General features: G+C 38.4%; 1 protein-coding gene across 1 annotated transcript in view; it reads right to left on the bottom strand.

The window, feature by feature from the left end:
• Nucleotides 1-472: 472 nt before the first annotated feature.
• The window catches only part of GAB1 (GRB2-associated binding protein 1), a 43043-nt gene continuing 19482 nt past the window's right edge, over nt 473-24033 (bottom strand). Inside the window, 10 exon segments of the mRNA XM_009574258.1 lie at nt 473-1961; nt 2210-2332; nt 5262-5385; nt 5732-5825; nt 8028-8117; nt 18239-18282; nt 18284-18317; nt 21217-21520; nt 21727-21812; nt 24001-24033. The exon segment at nt 24001-24033 is cut by the window's right edge and continues 569 nt beyond it. Coding sequence (XP_009572553.1) covers nt 1803-1961; nt 2210-2332; nt 5262-5385; nt 5732-5825; nt 8028-8117; nt 18239-18282; nt 18284-18317; nt 21217-21520; nt 21727-21812; nt 24001-24033 — 1091 coding nt within the window. The 3' untranslated portion in view covers nt 473-1802.

The raw sequence follows: 24033 nt of genomic DNA, 5'->3' as shown, positions 1-24033 counted from the left end.
TATTTAGGCACCTTCACAGACGCATTAACATCAGTTTGCTGCTTCACAGGACAGAGTTTACACATCAAAACTGAACAACTTGATTTATTTAAAATTCACCTCAAAATGCATTGTGTTTAGTTTCTTTTTTAAAATGAACATTCAAAGCATCAAAATATTACTAATTTAAAAGGAAACTTTGTTAAGAATAAGATAATTTACATACTGTAGGTTGTGGCTGTGAGGGGAGAGAAACAACCAATGGTAGATTAGGCACAGTACTAAGGCCAACATGCCAGAAAACAACACAGCTCTATGCTCAACTTTTAAATGATCTGGACAAAAGAAAACAATTGGGCGGGAAAATAAAACCAACTGCTTACTTGAGGGTGTTTGTGTAAAAAAAAAAAGTGTTAGTAAGTTTTCTATCTAGACCTAACTCATTCACGTATTTAAAGAAGTCTATCTTCTTCCAAATAAGGAAAAATGTTTCTAAACCAAGGCAGATTATTATTTGGAACTGGCATAGTAAAATAAAGGATCACAGTATACAGAGCTTAAAATCCTGTACCAGGAAAGAGCAACAAGTGGTTTACAAGGGGATCATTTAAGTATATTATCTAATTTTTAAAAACAGAGATATAAAATATCAGTTGCATAGGGATTTAAATATAAGGCCAAGCAGGAGATTAAAGTAAAACAGAGATCATAAGAAGGGCACTATGGTGTCAAAACATAGTATTTCCATTTGAATTAATGTCTAATTCAAAATCACAGTATTTTGCTAGTACTACAAAACAGTGAATGTCAAACTGTCCCATTAATCTTAAACTGAAAACTGACATTAGAACTTCTAAATAGTACAAAACTAAAGCTCATTGTCTAAACCTGATCAGTGTATTAGCACAATAGTGCTTGGTACGTACCTGATTTATATACTCTACCTTCTGTAAATAATATAAAGGTTATTTCTTGTTAATAAGTGTGAGATCACAATATTACTGCATGCCATCAGTGGTTTGCAGGCTTACTTGATATTTCATTATTCAGTCTTTAAAAGTGTAAGATCCCACCCTGCAGAATCTTCACCCATTGAACACAGAACACTGTCATTAATAAAATACAATAGAAGTTCCACCACTAACAACTAACATATAAGCCAGGATTGTAGGTCTAAACCCAGTACAGTTCATTATTATTAACTCACAGCAATTTTTGTTAGGAAGGTAACCTGTAGACTTCCAAATAATCTTGCATGTATTAAATATAAACAAGTATGTAACTAACGGTCATCTCTTGGCATTTCAAGTAGATTATTCAATTGTGAAAGTATTTCCGCAAAATCAATTTTAAGTTGTTAAAATGAAGTTCAAATATTAATTTCCATATCTACATGTAGCTTAATTAACCTAAAATTGTAAGGAATAGTAGTGTAAGGAAAAAAAAAAAAATTCTCCAGATGAATTAGGCGTTAAGGTACACTAATGGGAATACCTGAACCAACATTGTAACTGAAAAAGTGCATAAACATAGTAATACTACAAATGTGTTAACTACAGAACAAAAGGTTTTCTGAAAGCTAAGCGATACTATTTTACATGTTATTTACAGGTTGCAATTTTTCCAGAGACCACAGAGCCAATTTAAGATCTTAAAATTCCTTTGATATATCCGAAGTGTCCTTTGGCTTCCATCCTATTCGGTCAAGAACCTATTCACACACCAGTGAACCAGGTACTGTACGGTCGAATGACACTGCCATTGTGGTTCTGTAATTCTTCAAAATTCACTTCTTTCTGTTCTTTGAAGAAAAAGCAGTATTTTCATTTCACGCTTTTTGTAGGTGTTTCAGATTCTGTAGACTGTCTCCCATCAGTCCATGCCTCTCGTGTGCTCTTCAGTGCTAGCGTTTTCTGCTGGTCAACCACAACGTAATCAACTCTCTCATCTGCCACGCTGCTGCCTGAACCACTGCTCTTTTTCTGGGAGAGGCAAGGGAGAGTGAAAAACATAGTTTAAAATAAATTAACAACAAAAAGTAAGTAGATGTCCCAAACAGATATAGAACAAGCACAGGTTTCTCTGAAAAGTCCAACATAGGCTCTCCGATTGACTGTTTGACAAACTAGTTAAGATGATCTTGCTGGAGGCTCTCTCTTTCCCAGCAACTACTTGTGAAGAAATTTTAAACTCTTGATGGCAGAAATGCAAGAGTTGAAGATTTGCTTACCTTACGAGGTGGGGTAGATTTTCCTGAATCTAGGTCCAGATCTAAATATTCTACTTGTTTATCTCCTTTAGGTTTTACCATAGGGCTGCTTCCTCCATCAAGACTGTTGCTTCCGAACAAATTCTGAAATTATAATATAAATAACTTCAGCTACAAACATACATGCTAATGGTCGATATTATCAAATACGCTTATTATAAACTGCCAAATATTAAAGGTTAAAGAACTGACTGAGAGCTCTTGCAATCAGTTAAACCATGCAAATTTTATTGACATTGTATAACAAGGGGATATATTATAAGTCAAAACTGGGACAGAGTTGAAAGCTAATGGGGGGGGGAACTCCAAAACCAACCCCCCAAATTTACGGTTGCCACCAAACCAGTCTGTACCTTCCACCTAATGTCCCTTTCATATCATGAGATTAGAATGGAGTGTGGTTTGTTCTTTTTAAATGAAGTTGTTACATCTCAAATTTAGCATTACTTAATTACAAACTTTTTTATTTCCTTAAATTGCTGTTAAATACCTTACAAGAATTTCAGCCTTACAACAGTGGCAAAACTTCAAATGAAACTTTTATATTTCATTCAAAAGCCATCATGATTAAGCTGAAAATCAAAAAGTATTATTCCATTGATAAGACCAAAAGCTTAAAACTTTGGAAAATTGTGTAGGGCTGTCTGAACTGAAGTTGCATTGTATATACCTAAATTTCAATTAGCCCAGACTTTTACAACCTCACCTCCTCTGTCCTCTCCCAGCCTGATCCCTCCCTCTTAACAGGTGTTATAGGAACAGTACAATAGAAGGACTCTTCTCTAAAAGATAAAGGAAAAAAAAGGAAGACAGAGGGCAGCAGTCAGCAAAAAATGAAGAGGAAGGCAGAAGGAAAGACAGAAGGGTAAGGCTGACAGCAACTTGAAAGAAAAAGCAGAATATTGCTGATTTTATTAAATAAAACAGAAGTATGACAGGTCCAAACAAGATGCTTCGAAGCTGATAACAGAAAAAGATGAAAAAGTACGGACTCCTTTCTAAGATGCAGTTGGAACAAATAAAAATTTCCAAAACGCCTATGTAATTGGCACATTTTAAAACAAAGGCCTTGAGATATCTGGAAAGGTTCAGGTTCTCTAGGAAATAAAATACTTTATGGGTTAAAGCGTAACGGGCGGGGCTTTTTAAATTGAAGTTATCCATTGTATCTGTATCGTCCAACTCATTTAGCATTAAGTGGTAACAAGGACAAACACAAACAACTGAGACGAAGTTCATTTTTGTCGCCCAAATTCTTTAAACAAATTTCTGCATATTTAACATACAAAAATCAGGTTCTGTATCAATGTTTCCAGCATAAATAAAAAAGCTCTTACTCTTTAAACAAAAATTAATCTGTTATTTCAAACAAACTAGACAGGCAGAACATACGCATTAGAAAACACAAACTTTAAATATACGTAAATGAAAATGAAAAGGAATCTGTAGAACAACCTTAAAGAATGAACGGTGCAAGCAAACAGAAGATATTAATGACAGGCCGTCTCAGCTGTTTATTACTGATTATGCTGTCTTGGCACTGAAGTTAAACCCCTGTAAGAATCAACAGAAATCCCCAATTTGAACTGCGATTCTGCTGCAGGCAGAACTGTGGGAACAGGCGGTTCCAAACCTTGGTGTAAAACGGGACGTTTCTTGCACTTGTAAGACGGGCCGTTACCGATTACTTACCAACGCCTCTTGCAAGAGAGGGGCTAAGGTTTTTACACCGTCGGCTGCCCACTGCTGCAGCGCGCTTCGCCGGGGAAGCGCGCCCGGGCTGCCAGCAGGTCAGACACGGTACACAGCAGGAGCCGGGACGCTCTGCGGGCTGGTGAGCTCGCACCGAGTCAGAGCTGCCGCAGAGAAGTCAGCAGGAGGGGCTCGCTCTGGGGGACCCAAGAGGCGGTATCCAGAGGCAGCAATGGTGAGCTGGAGGGGAGGGAGACCGGAGGAGATCGGGGAGGGTATCCAGGGCGGCAGGGGATGGGGAAGCAAGCAGCACCGCGAGAGGAGGAGAGTCCAGGGCGTAGTGAAATGGGCTAGCACATGCCGTATAAGAAGGCAGACAAACGAACAGAACAAAAAAGGTGCTAGATAGGCCCTCCCAAAGAAGGTCCTTCATAATGCTTTCAAGATGAAAAATGCTGCGGTATTTCCTACTAAGAACCCAAGCCGTAAAAATGTGGTGAATGCATTGAACTATACTGCACAAAAAGCTGAGCTAAAGATACAGATTTTCCTCCAGTGCTTCAGGGGTATTCTGGACCACATTTTAGTTTAGGCCTAGGTCTACTGCTACTCTCTTGCTTTAAAATACCATTCTTGGTTTTTCTTTTTCTCTCCCTCCTTCCCCCCCAGCCAACCAAAAACCACAGCACGCATCGTTAACTTTTCCTACCTAGCTCTTCACTTACTGCGCTGCAAGCTGAATATCTGAAACTTTATTATCTGAGAAAATTCTCCCCAAAAGAGGAAAAACCAGAGATATTCAATACACAAAGACCCCTTCTATCCTCTTTTCTGAAAGAAACCTAATGAAAGTACACATAGCTCAGTTTTTATAGAATGTAAACAACAAATATCAATCCTTTTTTTCCCCTGTTCCTTCCACATTTCTTGGAAGATGTCCTTTTAATAAAAGTTTTTAAGCCTGTCTTAGAGGTCTTAAGACAGTTTATTTCCCTTGATGTCGTAATACTGAACTGGTGCATAGCCCAGGACAAGCAATTACAGACAAGAGGAGACAGCTTCTAGGGAAGAGGAAAAAAAAAGTCATGTGTTGAACTGTTTTGTACAATATATATGTATACTAACCATTCTCTTTATATACGATTATGCTCTTAACTTCTCCACTGAAATCTTACCAAAATTACAGTTTTTCTACTTTTTTATTATTATTTTGATCTAGAAGCATAAAGGGAGCGATGTTGAGTGAAAGGATTTGTGTTTGCATGATTTAAAAGGACGGACTGCACAGGAAGAGAGTAGTTAAGACGTAGATTTTACATACTGGGTCTTCAGTGGACTGATTTGGATTCATGGATACATAATTCTCTTCACTGTCGTGCGAGTCACTGCTGGAAGTTGTGCTATGAACTGAATCCGGTCTGGGAGACATGGGAAACCTGGAGGAGCTAATTACCAGGAATTATTTTACAAACAATACATCTTGAATATCTTAAACCTCCTGGTAAACAACAAAAATAAGCATATTAGAGCTGAAATTTTCATTCAAGTTTACTAGAGTGTCACATTTTTTGGTTATACACAGTCCCTTATTTTTAATATTACAAAATAAAAATTCATATGGACACACTTTGTTTCAATGCACATGTGCATATACACACACACACACACTTCCAAAGGAAACCTCAATTTGTATTACACAGGCTAAAAATATAATACAGATGTACACACATTTATTAACACTCTAGTCAACAAAAACAATTAATCCGAAAGAGGAAAAGCTAAGAAACTTACTCTCGTGCAAAGCTTCTGGTGATAGGAGATCTAACTGGGGCTTGTAATTCTTCCCATTCAGGCAGAGGTTTTATTTCTAGTGGAGCTGGTTTTGCTATATAAGAAACAGACAATCTTAAGGCACAGAACATTCCTAAACAAACTTAAATTTAATAGCTTTTCAAATACCAAAAAATACTATTTTTTAAATAGTAAACGCTAGTTAGGAAAAGAAGACACTGTTCAGTTCTCAGAAAGCCATGATATATTAACTTGTATTTTTAACCCTTCCAGGAACTGAAAAGTAACATAAATTAGAAAAAACCCCACAATTTAAGAATTTTGCAAGATATACTTGTACATAGTAATTCTGTTTTGAAAAGAGACTCTGAAAATGGCAGCATCACGTTCTGTCTTTACTTTGCCACGATGGCTTGTTGAGCTGATGAGCCCAGGGTAGGGTTGATGGACTGTTTTGGCTTAAACTGCCAGCAGAGCCAACTCTGGCTACTTTTCTTGGCTCACGGGCAATTATTATTATACAAACTCTGCCCTCGCTGCATACACGTGCCCTTACTGATGAGGTTTCACAGCGCAAAGTGTGGGCAGACTCTGCAGCTAAGACTAAGTTTGCAAAAGTGAGAGATGAGCCAACACAGCTTCAATTCCAAGAGGTGCTTGGCTTGTTTCAGTGCTTATCAACAGACGAGCAGAGTAGCGGCGTGTTTGTGCCATTAATGACAGCTAACATCATTCTAAAAAAGGTGCCATTTTAAAATTCCATTTTCAGAACAGAACTACAAATACAGTATTAGTGAGAAACGCATTATCCCTCCCTCCAGCTTGTATGCTTCACCCCTCCTAAATGTTGGGGCGGGGGGCGGGGGGGGGGAAGTATCATCTATTCTATCATAGGACTCGGGAGGGGAAGGGGGGAGAAGTCACATACAGTCAAACTGCTGTCACAGTTTGAATCTCAACTTCATCCTCCCTGAAACTGTTTTTAGAAAATAAAATGCAATGTCATTACAGTAACACCCCTTCCTCTCCTCATCCCCCCCATCAGTTTGCTGCCTATTAGCAGATTTACCAAGACCAAACGTCAGGCATGTAGCACTAGTTCATGTGGAACAAGGGCTGTCTTAAGTGACCACATGAGGAACTGACAGAAATCAGTTGCTTGATCAGTGTCGTTGTCTCACAAGGAAAAAGCAGAACTGTACTCATTATACTTTCATTATACTCATTCTTCAGATTGAGTTTATTGAAAAGTCAGCTCTCTTGCATACTGAAGATAAGGACTCATGATTCAAATTTTCTGGATAAGTATCAGTCTTTAGTATCCCAAACAGTTTTCTCCTTTTCTCTGTTAAGAAGTCACAATTACGCACTCAAAGCGTATCAAGCCTACTCCAGTAATTCTGCCACTTTAACCCACTGGCTCATAAAAAGCTGTCACCGCAGACTCGGAAGAGGAACTACAACTCATCTATCTCAAGATAGGACGTATCATAAGGGACACGAGTGGCAGAACCGAACTTGACGTAGGCAAGATGATACTAAAGCTTGAGTGACACAAAAATGATCAGCTTGGCTCAAGTCCTCTGTAAAGGCCTGAGACTACATGGCAGGTAGAATCGGCGGGCAAGGTACTGCTCCAGCAGAAAGAGAGTAAGGGCTTTGTCCAAAGCCCACTGATAATGTTTCATCCAGTTGCAATGGGCTTTAACAACCGAAGGTAATGATCAGTGACACTTCTGCGAGATTTTTAACATTATTTGTAATCTCCTCTACTTCTTGTGACTATACCAAGTCAGCACCTTAAATAAAGCCCATCAGACTAACTGCAACGCTCATTGAGATGCATAAATAAATCTCTGTACTAGTAAATGGTCAGAAGATCAATATTTTGCTTTATTTCAGTGTTTAGCCAACAGCAGGAGACTCAAGTAAACTCTGATTTCAAGTTTGCCTAACGGAAGTTATTTCAAGCAACTTACAGGTAAGTCATATATACTTGCATCTAAATAAACAGACAAAAATAAATCCAAAATATTAACAGCTAAAACTTAAGAGATCAGAACGCCCATGTTAATGTCAAGGAAATGTTTCCATGCGCTGTTCAAGTCAGAAAGACTTTAATTCCTTATATAGGAAACTTTTTGCTTGGCAAGGAAAACGCATCCATGATCTTAGATTATAATAGAAGTAAAAAGACCATACAAGAGTTAAAGTTATTCTAGAATAACAGTTTTGTTAATTTGTGTTTTACTTATTTTTATAAAGCTCCATATACATACAGTGCTAAAGTACATACCCTTTCTTCTTGTAGTAAAGTCACCTATGGTTTGTGAATCAGTTCGCTCTAAACCATGTGGTTTAGGTCTTAAAATTTTAGGACTTTGACCTAATTGGTAAAAAGAAGACTCTCTTAATAATATTCTATTTGTAACTGGAAAATGGAATTTTGTAAATAAACAGCACAACCCCCTGCAGAAAGGTTAACGCCACAAGCATAAGCAAGCTGCTGAAGGAGAGTTTTACAGTCTAGCTAGGTCTCACACTAAGGGCTTAAGCACCAAACCAGAAACGAAGAAAACACTGCATGCAAGTATTTTATCAGAGGCAAGCATAAAAGGTGTACAAAAAGGCTAAAAAGTGCATCAACAAATATTGTAACTGATCATTAACTGGTTAACTGATTTCAAGTTGCATTACATAAAAAAAATCCATACTTGAGGAATATCTAGCATGACAGGAGAATAGTCATGTTTCAGATGCAAGTTGAGGTACCCTCAAAGAAATTAAATCCTCTTTATTCACAATATTACTTTGGAAGTAGTGATACTCTTGGGAGGTCTCCTATCCACTGCGCATCTCCCACTTGAGAAGCCCCAAGAATCTTTTTCCGCACTGCATTTGTTAAACTTGTTCCCCAGAGGTCTATATCTGTCTGTACCAAAAACACCTCTCTGACCTTGCAGACACGGGGACTTTCTTTCCGAGCCCCCAGCCTGCATGCTGTCCCCCCACCACTGCACAAGTCAACCTCCACCACAAATGACCCTGTCATAAAATTACATTCTCTAAACCTTTTTTGAATTGTATACACCTATATACAAGTGCAGTAGATGCACTAATCATTCCCCAATATGTTATGTTATCATACATGATTATGCTATCATGTTATTAGCATACCATTCCCCTATGTAATGCTATCACACAACATAACACTTTAGATGAATCTGGTAACAAGGTGAAGAGTACAAACTACGAAAACATTAGAGTCAATAAGCTCCCTACAGGCAGCAATATAACCCCTCTCCCAACAAGGAAGTTCTTAGCCAACTCGACCAATCTCTGTGGCTGTTTCAGGTCACATAGTCTATTTTAAATAAATATGACCAATAATGCATAATAACCCTAACCCTTCATGAAAGTCTATCTGACAAAGTGTTAGTATTAGAAAAGGCGAGTGCCTTCAAGTGGTACACCAAGAAGCCATATGAAAGGTAAATCTTTACAATAAACCAAATGAAAAGTTTTAAGTCTGATTATGTTAGAAAGTTGCCCTACAGCACACGATGGAAAAGGACTGGCACGGACTCAGATGTGGGCTGGTACTACCAGCAATGAGTGAGAATGCTTTGTAAAAAATAAACTTGGCAAGAAACACCAGAAGTTTGCAAATCTCTACCCCAAGGGTTTTGCATATGAAGTGCTCTATTACTGTTATCACTGAAGTATTGGGAATAATCAAGTAACAACAAGAAAGGTAAACAGAAAGGTTTTGTACTGTATCGTAACTTCTACGCAGTGCTTCTGAGAGACCATGCAGGTAAGACAAAATTTATTTATTTACTAGTAGTGCTGCATAGCAACTTCCTTAAAAATGATTTTCACACAGATAGTTCTTTTCCAATTTCAAAATCAGATGCTCCCTTAAATGGCTCGAAGTGCCGATGAAAAGACCAAGCAGTTGGGCAATGCTGACCAAAGACCCAGATTGTGAAGTGGTACACAAAGCAATTCTGTAAAGTACGCTGTTGACTGGAGCTAAGTCAAAAGCATGACCCAACATACTGGCATAGTTCGTTCTGAGCAGATCTGATATTCTTAAGTATCTTGCCTCCAACTTTATGATAAAAGCTTGTCTATATAAAAAGACCAAGATCTTAAAATCGATTGAACAAATGTAGAAGTTCAAATTCAAACACCTTTTGTTAAGAACAATTTGGTGCTGAATATCATTACCTAATCATATTAACTTTGTGTTCCACAGTTTTATAATCAGATTTAGAAGAAATTTGGCCCAATACAACTCAATTTAAAATGCCAATCAATGCATTGACATACAAGCACAGATATGTGAGAAATCTGGAGAAATCTAGCAGAGGTAACAGGGTTAATGAAATTATTTAACCGGTGTGTACTTTATAACCTCTCTGCTCTTATAGCCAAACATAGCTGAAGTGCCTGAAACCCATAATACAGAAGATAAGCACAAGGAACTCAGGGCTATGACTCATTATTTCTACTTTTGTTAATGCTAAACGTGGTCTCGTGCAGCTAACCTTCCTGAACTATGATTATCCCCATTTGTAAAATGTGGATATTATGTAATTGCCTGCCTCATACTTAATTTAGCACTTATAAACCATTCTGAGACCTTCAGAAGAGCTATATAAATAAGTACAGGTCCCTATAATATTTCTCTTCTGCATCAGACAAGAACATACAAAATGTTCCAGCATAAAATAAACTCACTGAGCTTTCATCTCTTGCTTGAAAGACTGTTCAACCTAAATAAATTTGGTGGCAAAACAGCTTGCTGCTACTAACCAGCCAGGATAATGCAATTCCTCTAGTTTAATATGTCACAGAGAATTAAAATGTTTGTGCAGGTGTTTTTTTTTTTCCCCTTCCTACAAAACAAAAAACAAAAGGCCTAATCTCTGTCGAGGAGCTTATACTGTGCAACAGAAAAGACCTGACACCACGCAAAGAAAAAGGGAAGGGGAGATCACAATCACAAAACTGAGGTTACTTACTTGTATCTTAGTGCAGAATTCCTTCACCCCATTTTTTCCCATTTAAGAAAACAAAGTAACACAAGCTAGGGCACAGAAAGCCCTTAATAATATCCCTTACTCCCTCAAAAGACATATTTTTAATAAATCCACCAGAAATTTTAAAAGTGCCATTCTTTATTTAAAAATGGGCAGTTCTATCACTATCTTAAGCCAGATCCATGAACAGAAATACCTATTTTTTTAGAACTTTATATCTTAAGTACTGCGACTGAAATTCCCGGTGCTGCTCCCAAGTAACCTCACCAATCTTCTCCGAGAGCGTATCCTAGCTGGATATAACACGGAGGAGAAAGTGCCTCACAGCCGTACAACAGACTGGTCTCCAACATCTATTCTATTCAGAAATAATCACTAAAGATAAGTGTCATAGGGCCGTTCTTCAAATCAGCTTAGTGAAGGTGGAAGGACAGTAGGTCTCTCTCTATGGAGAGCCTGGCTCCATACAGCATTCCAACACCAGCAATACTGAGGAACGCATTTCCCATGGTTTAGGCCCACAGGCCCAACTTTACCTCATCTAATGTTTAGGCACTCACATAAAACAACATTTTTAACTTACACGCCTATTCTGGGAAAGATAAATCTAGGTAAAAAAAACAAACAGGTTTTTTATATATATATGACTTGGTTTTTTTTTTTAACTGAAAAGGAAATAAATTGTGCTGCAACACCACTGGATGCAAACCTACAGGGGAAAAAAAACCCAAATAAATTATGGCAAGTGAAACCAACCAAACAAGAAGTGAAAATTAGACGTTTTCACTGTTCAGTCAAGTCACCACCTGTGAAATGCAAAGTGCTCCAGCCAGGAGAGAGAAGCTCAGCTTCTGCACGTTCTAGCAGACGAATACTGTGCAAGGGCACTCTGAGCTGAAAAATCACTAATGAAGTCTATTTTTCTAACAATTGGCTGCTTGTAAAAACTGCCAAGCAGAACAAGTGATTATGGATCTAGCGTTAGAGTGCACTCAGACGGCATGAATTCTGCTCCTGGCATTTCGGTGTGTGTCAATGCTGCCTTTGTCTGAGAAGTCATCAGGAGAAGAGTCCATTTCACATGTTTGGTTTTGTTTCAAATAATGGTTTAAACTGAAAAACCTTTTGGTTCTTCCCATCGGCTAATGTATTCTCTCTCCTTGTTTTCCATAAAACATTTGGAATATAATGGGGGGAGGGAAGGGGGGGGGGAAGGGGTCCCACTGCAGCAAATTCCTGCATCAGAGTAGGTGGGTCCTACCATTTTTGGTTTTGTGGACATAAGCCACTCAATGAAGACCCTCATTTGTTTTCAGGCTATCGCCTTGAAGCACTAGTACTAAACAAGATTTCTGTTAAGAACGCTGCTTTTCTGACTGCCTGCTTGCTCCATGGCTTGCTGGCAAGGGATTTTACGTCAGGGAATTGCAAACATCCTCACGAAAGAGGCCAACGCTCTATTTAAGTACCAGTTATTTAGGGCTTAAAATTTTAAAGTAAATCTACTAATGTGACATAAAATTTAAGAAATGCGTGATCTGTTGATGCTGTTTCCTGGCCAACAGGACTAATCCTCACAAGACAAGGAGATCAGACACAGGAATGCTACAGCAGTACTTTACTTGGAATAGGAGGGGGAGAGCAAGAGGCAAAACCAGCCACATTAAGTGCCCTGCATCCAACAAAAGTACTTTCAGAGAGACATAACTAACAGCAGTTTCCCATGTCCATTACAAAAATATGCATCTTTCCCCCTTTTCTCTGTAATTAGAGGAAACTGAAATTTGCACTGAGGTCCAAGAATTCCAGTACTCGGAACCACTGTAGATTTTTCCTTACAAAACAAGGCTGAAGCTCACAGTCTTACTCCCACAGGGTCTATTATTCGGTGTTCAGTTCTGCAAAATAACCTCCCCCTTTCCTTCTCTTCCTCACCCCAGTGAACTCGGATTCCTGAGTCCATGGTCTTCAGCAAGAGCTCTACAAATATCCTGAATTTGCTTTTTCATCTCTGTTTTTATTAAGACTATCTCCTGCCAAGGTACTTCTAATTAGAAACATGTATTTAATTATACAACATTCATATCCATTTCCATACCAGTATCCAGGAACAAATAGGAATATCAAAAATGTGCTTAGTTCTGGTCAGTAATACCACATGGATGGTGATAACTACAGTCTCTTCAGGACAGTAAAACCAAACTGAAATCAATTTATTCTTTCACTATTATGAAATATAAAAAGCAGTCATCTAAAGAGAGGCTCTCCAGTTTTCTTAGACATCTTTATCTTCTCAGAATAACTTCTCTCAGAGCACTGGTACTTTGAATGCTCCAGAAATTAAGAATGAATTGGAAAAAATACCTGATTATAGAGAAGTCCAACTGCATATGACAACTAAGGTTCACTGGTATTCATAAAATATTTCCCAAATTCCATAAAAACTATTCAGAGAATACCAAAGCTATTAATCATCCAAATACTATTTGACTGCTCTAATTTGTGAGTAACCCTACATGTCTGTATTTAAAAAGCACCCAAAGCATGATGAACTAAAAACATTCAATAACAAAGACAATGTTTTAAGACCAAAGTACAGTATTCTGGAGTGTTTATTGATTAGTAGTTCAAAGCTGCACTAAGATTCATGAAGTCCAACACATACTACTTGAAATCACTCTCCCCCCCCCTTTTTTTTTTTTTTTTAAACAAAACACAAAAAACTGACAGAGTCCATCTTGTTCACTGGAAAAATCAAGCCTAACATTAACTCTATAAAAAAGCCAATGGAATAGCATGACAATATGTATATCAAAAACTATGTTTCCTTAAAAAGGCATTAAGCACACAGGGAAGAAAAGAAAAGTTGTATGGAGGGAAGAAAAAAAAATAGAGCGTTATTACCCATGTTCTCTTATTCCTGCTCTCCCTAGCATCTTTGGACTTCAACAATACCATCTCTTCCGCTAGCATCAGAGCAAGTCTTGCAGTTTGTCTTCAGAAAACTCATATGTTTAATTTCTTTAAAACCATTATGTCCAGTAAACCATAGCTTCCTTTGCAGCTGTGATGCAGCCATCCAAACGAAATCTTTACTTGAAATTATTTGTTGTTTCAAAGTTTTGTAAGACAAATCACAGCTGCAAGTTAAGGACTGATGTATCATAGCAAGGAGCGACATAAATTTCATTTAAAGCTATTAAGTGAAAACTAGCCTTGTAGAAGTAATTTAGTACAGCCATGGAGGAAGAATAACTTTCAGCTAAATGGAAGTCTTTGGAGTTGTGGGGAAAAAGTGAAGAAAAGAAGAAGAAGAAAAAAAAAAAAAATCAATAAATTTGTATTCAACCTGCTTTAGGAACTCTGAGGAAGCACCACAACATCCCCCAAAATCTTCTTTTTTAAAATTCCTAATTGGAATGAACAGGAGGTGTAGCTTCCAAGACTAAATGGAAGGATTAAATGCATGGATTTCTTAAAAGTAAAATGAACAGTATTTCTGCTCAGAAAAGTCATCATGAAAATTAGTTTCTTTTTCAACAGATCTTCAGTTCAGTTTTTGATTAAAATCACCATTCACGATTTTTCAATGCCTACTTGTCCTAAAGCCTGAGAAAACGAGTGATCCTTTATTTATGCAAGACAATCATGATAGCGTAGAACACTGCAGTGTTGCCAACTTCTAATTATTATTATTTTTAAAGAAATGTCAGCTCTTGTTGTCACAAACACTTGAACTGTTTCTCTGAAGTTTTATTTCGGGATGGTGTGGTGCTCCTGCTGTATCAGGACGTGCAGTGTGTTCACACTGTCCCACTCAGACACTCAAACACGTAAATATTTAACAAGGAAACTGTTCACTAGGCTATTTATAACTAACTTAATGATTAATTTCCTTAACAACTACCTACTCTGCTTGGGATTTTTACAGCATCATACTACACTACAACAACGGGCGATTATGCCCGTCATCCAGAGGCATCACCGTGGGTCCTATGGGGGCCAGGATGTGGCAGATGCCTCCTGCCACATGAAAGTTCTGTACACAATTACCTCTTCAAAGTGGGCCTATGCTCTTAAATAAAGAAAATTGGAATTTTTGAAGAAGTTAATCTGTTTAGGAGACACTTATGAGTAGTCATGCCAAAGATACAGCCACATTTTTATAAGCAATCCACATATTTGTGGTTTAACCACACAAATTATGCCTTGTAACATCTTAAATGAGAAAAATCTGTAAGAAAAACAACCAGATAAATTTTTTGAACATTTTTAAAACAATCACAAGTCCCAACTCCATGAGAATTTTTTTCCTCTCCCTTGGTTTCTTTTGTTTGTTTGTTTTCTTGTTTTCAAGATGCAACTGGTAGTTTGTTGGCATGAAAAGAAACGTGTGAATCACTCACTGTCTCTAAATCCTAGCTTACCGCTTGCTGGGCTGAAAATCACCAGGGCCAAGCAGCAGTCTCTTCTAAAGACTATCGTATGGACTCAAGTTGCAGGAAGGATCTCAGACTAAATGCTGATATATTTTTGTTGAAAGATAAGCCTTTTGTAAAAAAAATAAAGGTGAAAATGCGATATACTAGCTATTGATTATTTTTGCCATCTGCAAAATAATCTGTGCAATCCAACCCAAAACTAGGACTGAAAAATCTTGTTTAAAATAATCTTGATTGCAATTAAACTCTAACGATATTTGGGCAAATACAATTGCTATTCAAAACAAACGGAGCAAAGGCCAGTACTGTGTTGTAGGCTGGGAATCCCAAGTTCTTTATTGCCTCTGTCAGCAATCCGCTTAGTGATCCTGAGTGCATCGTTCTATCACAGCTCCCCATGACCCCGAGCTAGGATCTGTGCTGAACTGAACTCTCTCATAAAGTGTTTTTAAATGCTATGGATCAAAAACATCACAAAAATGGCAGTGTTACACTATATTCAAATGAATGAGACTTAACTTTTGATTTTCATTCCATCATGGTCATGAATTGTTAATTCAGCCGTATGCCCACGGTTCATGTATTTATCTTCAGAACCTTAAAAAACCCACTTTGGTACAGAGACATGCTGCCCCTCAGAAAAGAGAAGTTACCAAGTTACAGTAAGTAGGGCATCAAACCAAGACTTTGAAGAACTAAATTCTGCCATCACTAATTCCATCATTGACTTAACTGTTTGATTCAGATATTGAAAAACTACGTTTTGTCAGTCGAAATGGCAAGCACAGATTTCTTAAGAGCTTTGAACTTTACAGATGAGATGTACACAGACACACACTGAATGTTACATAGCTATAAGGAGTCCTTCTGGACAGCTCCTAAACAAGTATTAAAAAAAAAAAAAAAAAATCTTATTTTGTAGTAGTTTGGTCTTAAAGTCTTGCTTTAAGATCACAAGCCCCACCCCCCTACCCCTGGAAATAAATCGTGGGGCCGGAGGGGTCGTTATCATGCCCAGAGGCTCACAGACACCCCCATCTCTCAAATGCTGCCTCCTGACCTATAAAAACCAATTCACACCCTACCCCTTTTATTTTCGACCATGCACTTTCCTTGATCTCTGACTTACGTCACGTTTGTACTGAAGATTAAGATCGTCTAGACTCACAGACCTCTGTCAGGCGTGAAAACCTTCTTGTGGACTGCCAGCACAGCCACCCGGGACCTGCCTTGCTACACACAGCGGTTCCCCGTGGAGCAGCGCAGTGTTCACTGCAGTCCTGCAAGCTGTCAGCAGGACGGAGAGATCACAGACAGGATCCACTGCCTCGCATCACAACCCTTTTCAGATATTTTGAAGAGCCCCAGGGAAAGCACGAGGTGGAACAGAAGAGAACCTGGCTCCTCTTTGCTGCCTTAGCTGTCTAGGGAGTCTTCACCTCACTGCTTTTGGGCACCTTCAATTCTACTGCTCCTTCTTGGATAAATGGTATTTTGAGGAAGGAACGTGTGACTGTCAAAACAAATGTCACATAATCGCTCTGTGGCAGAACCAGTCACAGTCTTTGAACAATTCAGAGAATAAGACCCAACTGCATGGATGGATGCAATATCTCTTCTGCTTGAAGCCTTTTGCTAGCCACAATGCTTCCAATTTAGCGTCACGACTACATGCAACCGTGGCAAGCTAAAGCAGCCAAAAAGCAGAAATACAAAATCAATATAGGCAATGGTTCTTTATTATAAAAGAAATAGCACCCTGAAAAAACAAATTAAAAAAGAGATTATTTTTGTCATTCAATTACAGGTGAATGCAGAAAAGCACCTGGCCAAACGCTCTCCATTTTGTCCCAAGCAATATACCACTTACCTTTTGGTATGCTTCTCTAAAGAAATAGTAAAGCACTTTGACTCAAGTTATTGGGGCAGGAAGCCAACACCATGTTTTGAAATGACTTTCAAGACTTCCAGAAAGTACTGGAAGCTCCCCGCATTTACAAAAGCAGCTGTGAGCTAGAAAAATGAAACTACATGAAAATGTAGTGTAATTTCAAGGCTATATATATTTATTTTTTTAAAATTTGTTATTATTTTTTAACCCATTTTGTAAAACAAAGCTCTTCTAGAAACCGCTGGAAAAAGACACAGGGTATCTCGTAGCTCACCACGGCTCCTGGCCCAGGAAGGTGGGAAGACTGAAAAGCCTCAGGCTCTCACAGCAGGGGTGCGCAAGTACCCTCCTCAGAAGAACGTGCACGTACTTCAGTGAAGTTTAGACCTATTTATTACCTACATTTAGTTTACCCATGGTTATTGATTTTTCATAACTCAGTCCTATGTCACACTCGCAACTTCTATATAACTGTACCTATTCTTAAAAATTTGGAGAATTTTAACAATTTAATAAATTATCCAGAATGTCAGGCGTTTATATCAGACCTGCGAAGACATACTCATTACAGCCACTGCTGCTGATAGACAGATTGCCAGTTCATTGCTGCATGACACATTTTTCTTCAAAGAGAGCAGAACCAGAAGTATCTGAGTATGTGTTTCATCTCAGGTTTACACAACAGAAACAGCAGAGGGGAGAGCAGGCTATATGCAACAGAATGGCCACCGCCATCACCGAGCCCTCCATCTTCTACCCTTGTCAAACTATACTCCCTGTAAGCAGTAAGCCCTTAAACCAAAGAAGAAATAGAGGAGATGCTAAGCATACACATTTGACAACGAAGAGCAGTGCATTCTTTCTTTATGTGCTAGTTTCACTGCATTATTTCTTTGTCAAGTGCTTTTTTAGCACGAAATGTAACAAACTTCCCTGGCCCACACAGAAACGTTACTGAGCTAGAGCTAACGCTCACGTGAAAGGTGATGGTGATACTTCTCAGTAAGGATAGCTACCAAAAAGGAATTGTTACTGGGAGGCAGTGCAAACACTATTTTTGCAGCAATCTGTAACCAATAAAAAAAGCAGCTTCTCCAGACAGAACGTGAGATGGGCCCTCATATACCTGGAGGCCTTATCACCAACACTGATCTCTGCAGCAATGCCATCTTTTAGAGAAGCAGCAGTGGTCTTCAACAGAAATTCTTGAACCAATGGCATATTAAAAAACCCAAACATTTAGAGGAGCAATACCCAAAAGGTAACTATTTTATGTACCACTTCCTCCCTTTCTATGTCTGCCTAAGTTTTCTTGAACGTACTGGCCAACTTGATACTTTCTATGCACTAATTTGCAGCAGAAGACCATTGTAGTACCTTTATACAAGCAGAAACAACCTGGTAATAGAAGTCACTACAAGAACTTGAAAGCTGGAAAAGCAACACAGTAGAATATAAAGCACACACTCGTTTTAGTTGCGTCTAAACAGTCCACTAAAAGAGTTTTATCCTATTTTAATTCCAAAGGAACTGCAGTTTTATTTTCCCAAAGGCATTTCTGGAAGGAGTTACTTGCATGGAGAACTCAGCTACTGAAAAGGGAATATATTACCATCCTGATGTGTCACCATATCTGCTCTTCACAACAATGGAAGCCTCGCAGTAGTACGCTTGATAAAATTTGAGTGAGCCAGTGTGTGTGTGTTACTAAGATAAAACCCTCAGTGATCAATCGGAATCATTACCATTCTTGGTAGCTCAAGATCTTCACAAAGTCTTTTTCAGCCCCTAAGCATTTACTATACAATATTTACTTTTGGGGACAGTTTTACTTTAAAATTACTTTATCTTCTAAATTATATTAAATAATCATATTATTTTACAGTGATAACAGCTTCTAAAAGTCTACAGACAAAAAATACAACCAGTCACTCTACATTCATTAAGAGGTATGTTAGCACATCTAAAAATCTTTTCCCTGGTGTTAGCTAGGTCTTTCTACCTGTAAAGCACTTGAGGACGGGAGCAAAGCAGGAGCCTTACACACCACTTTTAGCATGCGAAACACTTAATTCAGTTTCAAGAAGAGAGATGCAAGAGCAGAGATGCTGCCCCAGCAGACATCTCTGCGACTGCTTTGCACTGCCAACAGCGAAAGCGAGAAGCTTTTCAACACAGAAATTTACTACTTTTGAAGGTCAAACATTTTATTAGTAAAATACACAAAGTGGCCAGTCAGGGAAAATATTTTAAAGCAGTTCAGTGTTTATTTTGAGAATATTTTCCAGTATCGGCTTTCATCAATCTGTTACTGTCCAGTATTTCTTCAGAACTAAACAAAACTACTGTCTGGTAACGCTGAAACAATTAGACACAAGCAGAGAGCCAAGGTCTTGAAAAAGGCCATGCTTCATTTTCTGAAGATGGGCAGCCAGAATGAGACGTGGTGCTTCCCATTTCACACTGAGATCGTCTATATAGTAACGATATTATCTACTTCACTTAATTACAGGCTGTTTTCACTTAGTGGTAAAAATACTGATTTAAAGGTTTAGTTAGTGAATATTTTGGATCATCTGAATATTTGCCATCGAGTTTTCTCAAAATGAAGTCAGCCATTCTCAATGTAAATGCTAATTTTTCAAGCACATAATTTTAAAAATAGGACTTACTCAAATAAAAAATAGTGCAGACATTTGACCTAACGTTCTTTAGTTCCCACTTCTATGAGAAAGTTAGTTATCTTGTCTGAAAAACTGCCTAGTAGGGAAATAAGTTCCTTAAGCATTAACCTGTATTTCTGATAGGCTGGCTGATAAAACATTTTAGATTAACTGGAAAGTCTAAGCTATTTATTAGTGATTCTCTATACAAGTATCTCTTATAGACACATCACAACAGAATCTTCTTTGTTTCTTAAGAACGCGGGTCACCCAAATAATCCTTATTTTAAGGAAAAGTAAACCCAGTACACACCAGATTCAAGAAATTCATTTATTAGGATAGCTTTGAAGGGGCCCTCCAAAATGTGGGGTTTTTTTTCAATTTTGTCTTTGAAGCTGTTGCAGCTTCCTCAGACTCGTAACAGTCATCTTCCACATATTCAGCAGTTTAAAATATTTCCACATAAAGCTAGTTTTCCTTTTGCTTTATGACTTTGTTCAATCTACCACGCTCTATAGAGGCAAGGAAATTTTCACCTATTACAGTTTATATAAATTTCAATATAAGCATGGCACCCAGCTCCTGTGATAAAACAAACCTATCTTAAGAGCTGGCTTGAATTAGCAGTTCCCTCCTCCCATTTGGATCCCAAGGAAAATATATATGGTAACCTCACAGCCCACATGTTAAACATCTTCCCATGACTGCCCCATGTGGCCGCTAACACTTAAGCATTAAGCAGCTCCAACATCAAGTGATTTTCCTTGCTTTTACGGACTGAAATGAGGACTTAACATTACCTACTTAGTAGTAAACACTATTTCTTCAATCTAATTCTTCCTTCATTTGATCACATTTATAAGAATTATTCTATGTAAGATTTTGTAAGACCATTGCATACTTTGAGTAGGACTAAAAAGCAGCACAATATACCACTCATTCTTGTAAAAACTAATTTCTTCTAACAATGTTTACATCAAAAGCAGATACCTAAAATAGTCAAATAAGTTGTTTTTAACTTTTACTTCACACAGTGAAAACGTGTACTGATCCTGTACCAAGCCTTGTTACGGCTATAAATTTGTATTCTATCCAATGCCTTGTGTGCTGTCTCTCCATCACAAGTCAGCTAGCTGTCTTCTACGTATAAGGACTAAAACTCACACTACTTCTGAGTGTTAGCAATTCTGTGTCATTTTTTCATTAGTAACTACAGCAATGAAATGTAAACATATGCTTGTATTTGGCATTGTTATTGTGATGTTTTAATATGGTTAAAAATAATCCTAGGATTCCTTTATGTTATGGCTATCTCATAGGATAAAAATTATTTTGTTAGAATTTCTAAAAATATGATTATTTTCCACTAATCAGAAGTTGGGAGAGCTATGTTATTTTCTTAGATGATAAAAATCAACTTCTATCGGACATTTTCCTCACCTTTTCTGTCTGGTTTGAGGTTCCGATCCACTGGCGGTGGCTCACATTCTGCAACAGGTACTGACCGTCTGGGAGGGGTCTTTGGACTGGACCTGAAACCCATGTGAGCAGGAGGAGGGACTTGCTTTCCAAATAACGGAAAATCAAACGTGCCTGGTGTCATTGGTACATAGTTTGTTTCCTGGATGGGTTCAGTGAAGCTGCTGGAATGCTGTCGTGGAGGAGAGTTGGGATTCATTGGGACATAATTTTCATCTAGTTCTTCACTTGAAACACTTCCCACTGTCAACATGCTTCTGTTTTTCTAGAATTAACATATATTTCCTTTAACAAAATAAGTTATGCAATCAGCTGTGAATCATATGAGTTTTTTAACCTAATCTACTCAGATTAATATATTCTACTGAAACTGAAAAATCACAAACAGCATACAGCTTGCTTTTTCACATGGGAACAAAGAGCGTTCAAGCACTGTCACTGTCGCCTCTCATCAGATCAAGTCATACTTACAAAGTGGTTATGGAAGCCTTCCAATGAATTAGATCTGTCATTCGGAAACGTTCGTGGAATATCATAACAGTCTTGAGAACTAATTTCTAAAGAAACAAGAAGAGAAAGTGGCTATTTATCATCCCTGTTCCTGTCACTTGGCACCAGGCATCCAGAGTCTGTTGTTATTTACTGTCTGCTTCTGAGAGCGTACAACACACCTTCTGAAGCTCGGGCCCATAGATTTTATCTATATACTTGAGAGGACTGTGTTCACAAACAAACTTAGCACTCATCAGTCACAACTTGAAGCTCTTATAGTGCCATTTTTCCATGGCAAGAAAAGAAAAGGTAATGTTTCCTTTTAAAGAAGCAGCAAAGTTTTCCTTTCAAATAGGCAGGTGTAAGAATTGAGTAAGAGTGGGTTTTGAGATACTGGGCCCTCATGAAAAACCTATTATTTTAAAATAAACAACCAGCAGATATAATTTAGGGTCTGGAGAAAGCTCTTCTGACTGAACGCCCTTCTCTTGGAAAGCGCTGATTGAACAGGACTCAATCTGTTGCAGGAAGAGGTGAACCCCTGCTCTCAGCTCCCCAGCGCGGTCTCCAGGGGCTTTCACTTCGAACGAACTGCTAAAGAACCGAAGGTCTCTCCGTTTTCAGGGTCCTGGCTCTCGGCAGTCCGCGTTAAGAAGGTCCTCAGCTTTGCGGTTGCTTCGCTGGTGGACAGGGGTGTTTGTGAGACACCCAGGTCCCAGGTCCCGCTCACCCATGCGGGCGACAGGCTGCCTCTCCCTGCAACAGGCATGCCCCTTCGCCTGCTGCCGAGACAGAAACTGCGGGCAAACTCCGGGTTTTATCCCCCGCCTTGCCCTGAAACAAAGCTCTGAAGTTTTTTTGAGATTTCCACCTCAGAGGAAAAATAAACACTTCTGCTATTAAGTGCCAAATTAAAACAGTATTTTCAGAAAGGCTACTCTTCCTGAGGCTGACAATCTCAGCTTTAGTGTAGGAGTACTCGCTTATAAACTTAGCAAAATGAGAGAAGAGAAGTCAGGCAAACAAGGGTCTTTCAGGGTGTTACTTTGTCATTTTAAAACAGTAACAACCACCAACATTATTACACTTAGCCTACAAAATGAATGACAAACAGGATTAATACTACCTGAGCACCTGTATGATCGCATCCGTTCTGTACATGGCCTCTTCTAAAAGCCCTGTTCCCTTCCTCATTTCAGCCTCCCCTCCTGTACCTAGCACAACTCAAACAATTCTCCTTTAAAATCCCCTCTAACATTAGCATCGACTCTAACCAGTTTAAAATTTGACTTTAAAAATAACACTGTAATGCCCACTTGCCTCAGGAACCTGAAAAAAATGAAATTCTCAGCCCAAGAATGGTTAACAAGACTAGAACAACTGCTCTCTGTAACAATAAGTATCAGCTTCCCAATCTCTACCTCTTGCTGCATTTCTCAAGTTTAAATCTGAAAGAATAAGAACAGGAACAAAAAGACAGGCAGAAAAAAACCCCCAAAAACACCGAATTCTTTAAGTAAAAGTGGCTCCACCAGATTTGCTAGGACCCGAAATACACCCAGCTGCTAAAGGAAAAAACAGTAAAAAAAAAGTACCAGCACATCTGGAATACCAACATTGAGGTGACTATAAGGAACAACTTTAATATTACTTAAAAACTGCAGCATGCGTATCTATCACAAGGAGAGAAATAAAGGTCGGTGGCAATGATCACCAGATCAGGGTTGATCTCAAAGCTCTGGGTATACACCAAGTCCCACTGACCTTCATGAAACACTTTCGGCTTCTGCAGATTTGGACCACTATACGCTAACCTTACTTTGGTCATTCTGAAAGACTGGTAACAGCAGTACTGAACTCAGCTATATGAGCTTATTAGCAAAAAAAAGATGATTAGTTCTTCACTGCTGTTTTCTAAAGACAAGTAGCACCATAAATGTGTCTAGGTCTTCAAATATTTTTAGCAAAGACTGAATGCCACAGTGCAATACACATCCCTTACCGATATTCTGTGCTTTGCTGTTTTGATGATTTCCTTTAATAATCTTCTCTTTTTCCTCTTTCTTACATATTTGAACCATTGCGACCACAGACGGCTTTGTGAAGGGCTACACACCTGTTTCTAAAGGCTAGAAATGCGCTTCATGTCATTCAGCCCATTCGTATCATTCATATCACATCATTCATCATCATAAGATTACATCATTTAACACAAAAATTCTGGAAGAGCAGGATAAAACATGGGATACTGACCTTTACGAAAGATATTCAAATCTACAGTTGAAA

Source organism: Fulmarus glacialis, unplaced genomic scaffold (assembly GCF_000690835.1).
Source record: "Fulmarus glacialis isolate BGI_N327 unplaced genomic scaffold, ASM69083v1 scaffold12273, whole genome shotgun sequence".
NCBI lineage: Eukaryota > Metazoa > Chordata > Aves > Procellariiformes > Procellariidae > Fulmarus > Fulmarus glacialis.
The sequence above is the reverse complement of the archived record's forward strand: the minus strand, read 5'-3'. Positions and strand labels throughout refer to the sequence as shown.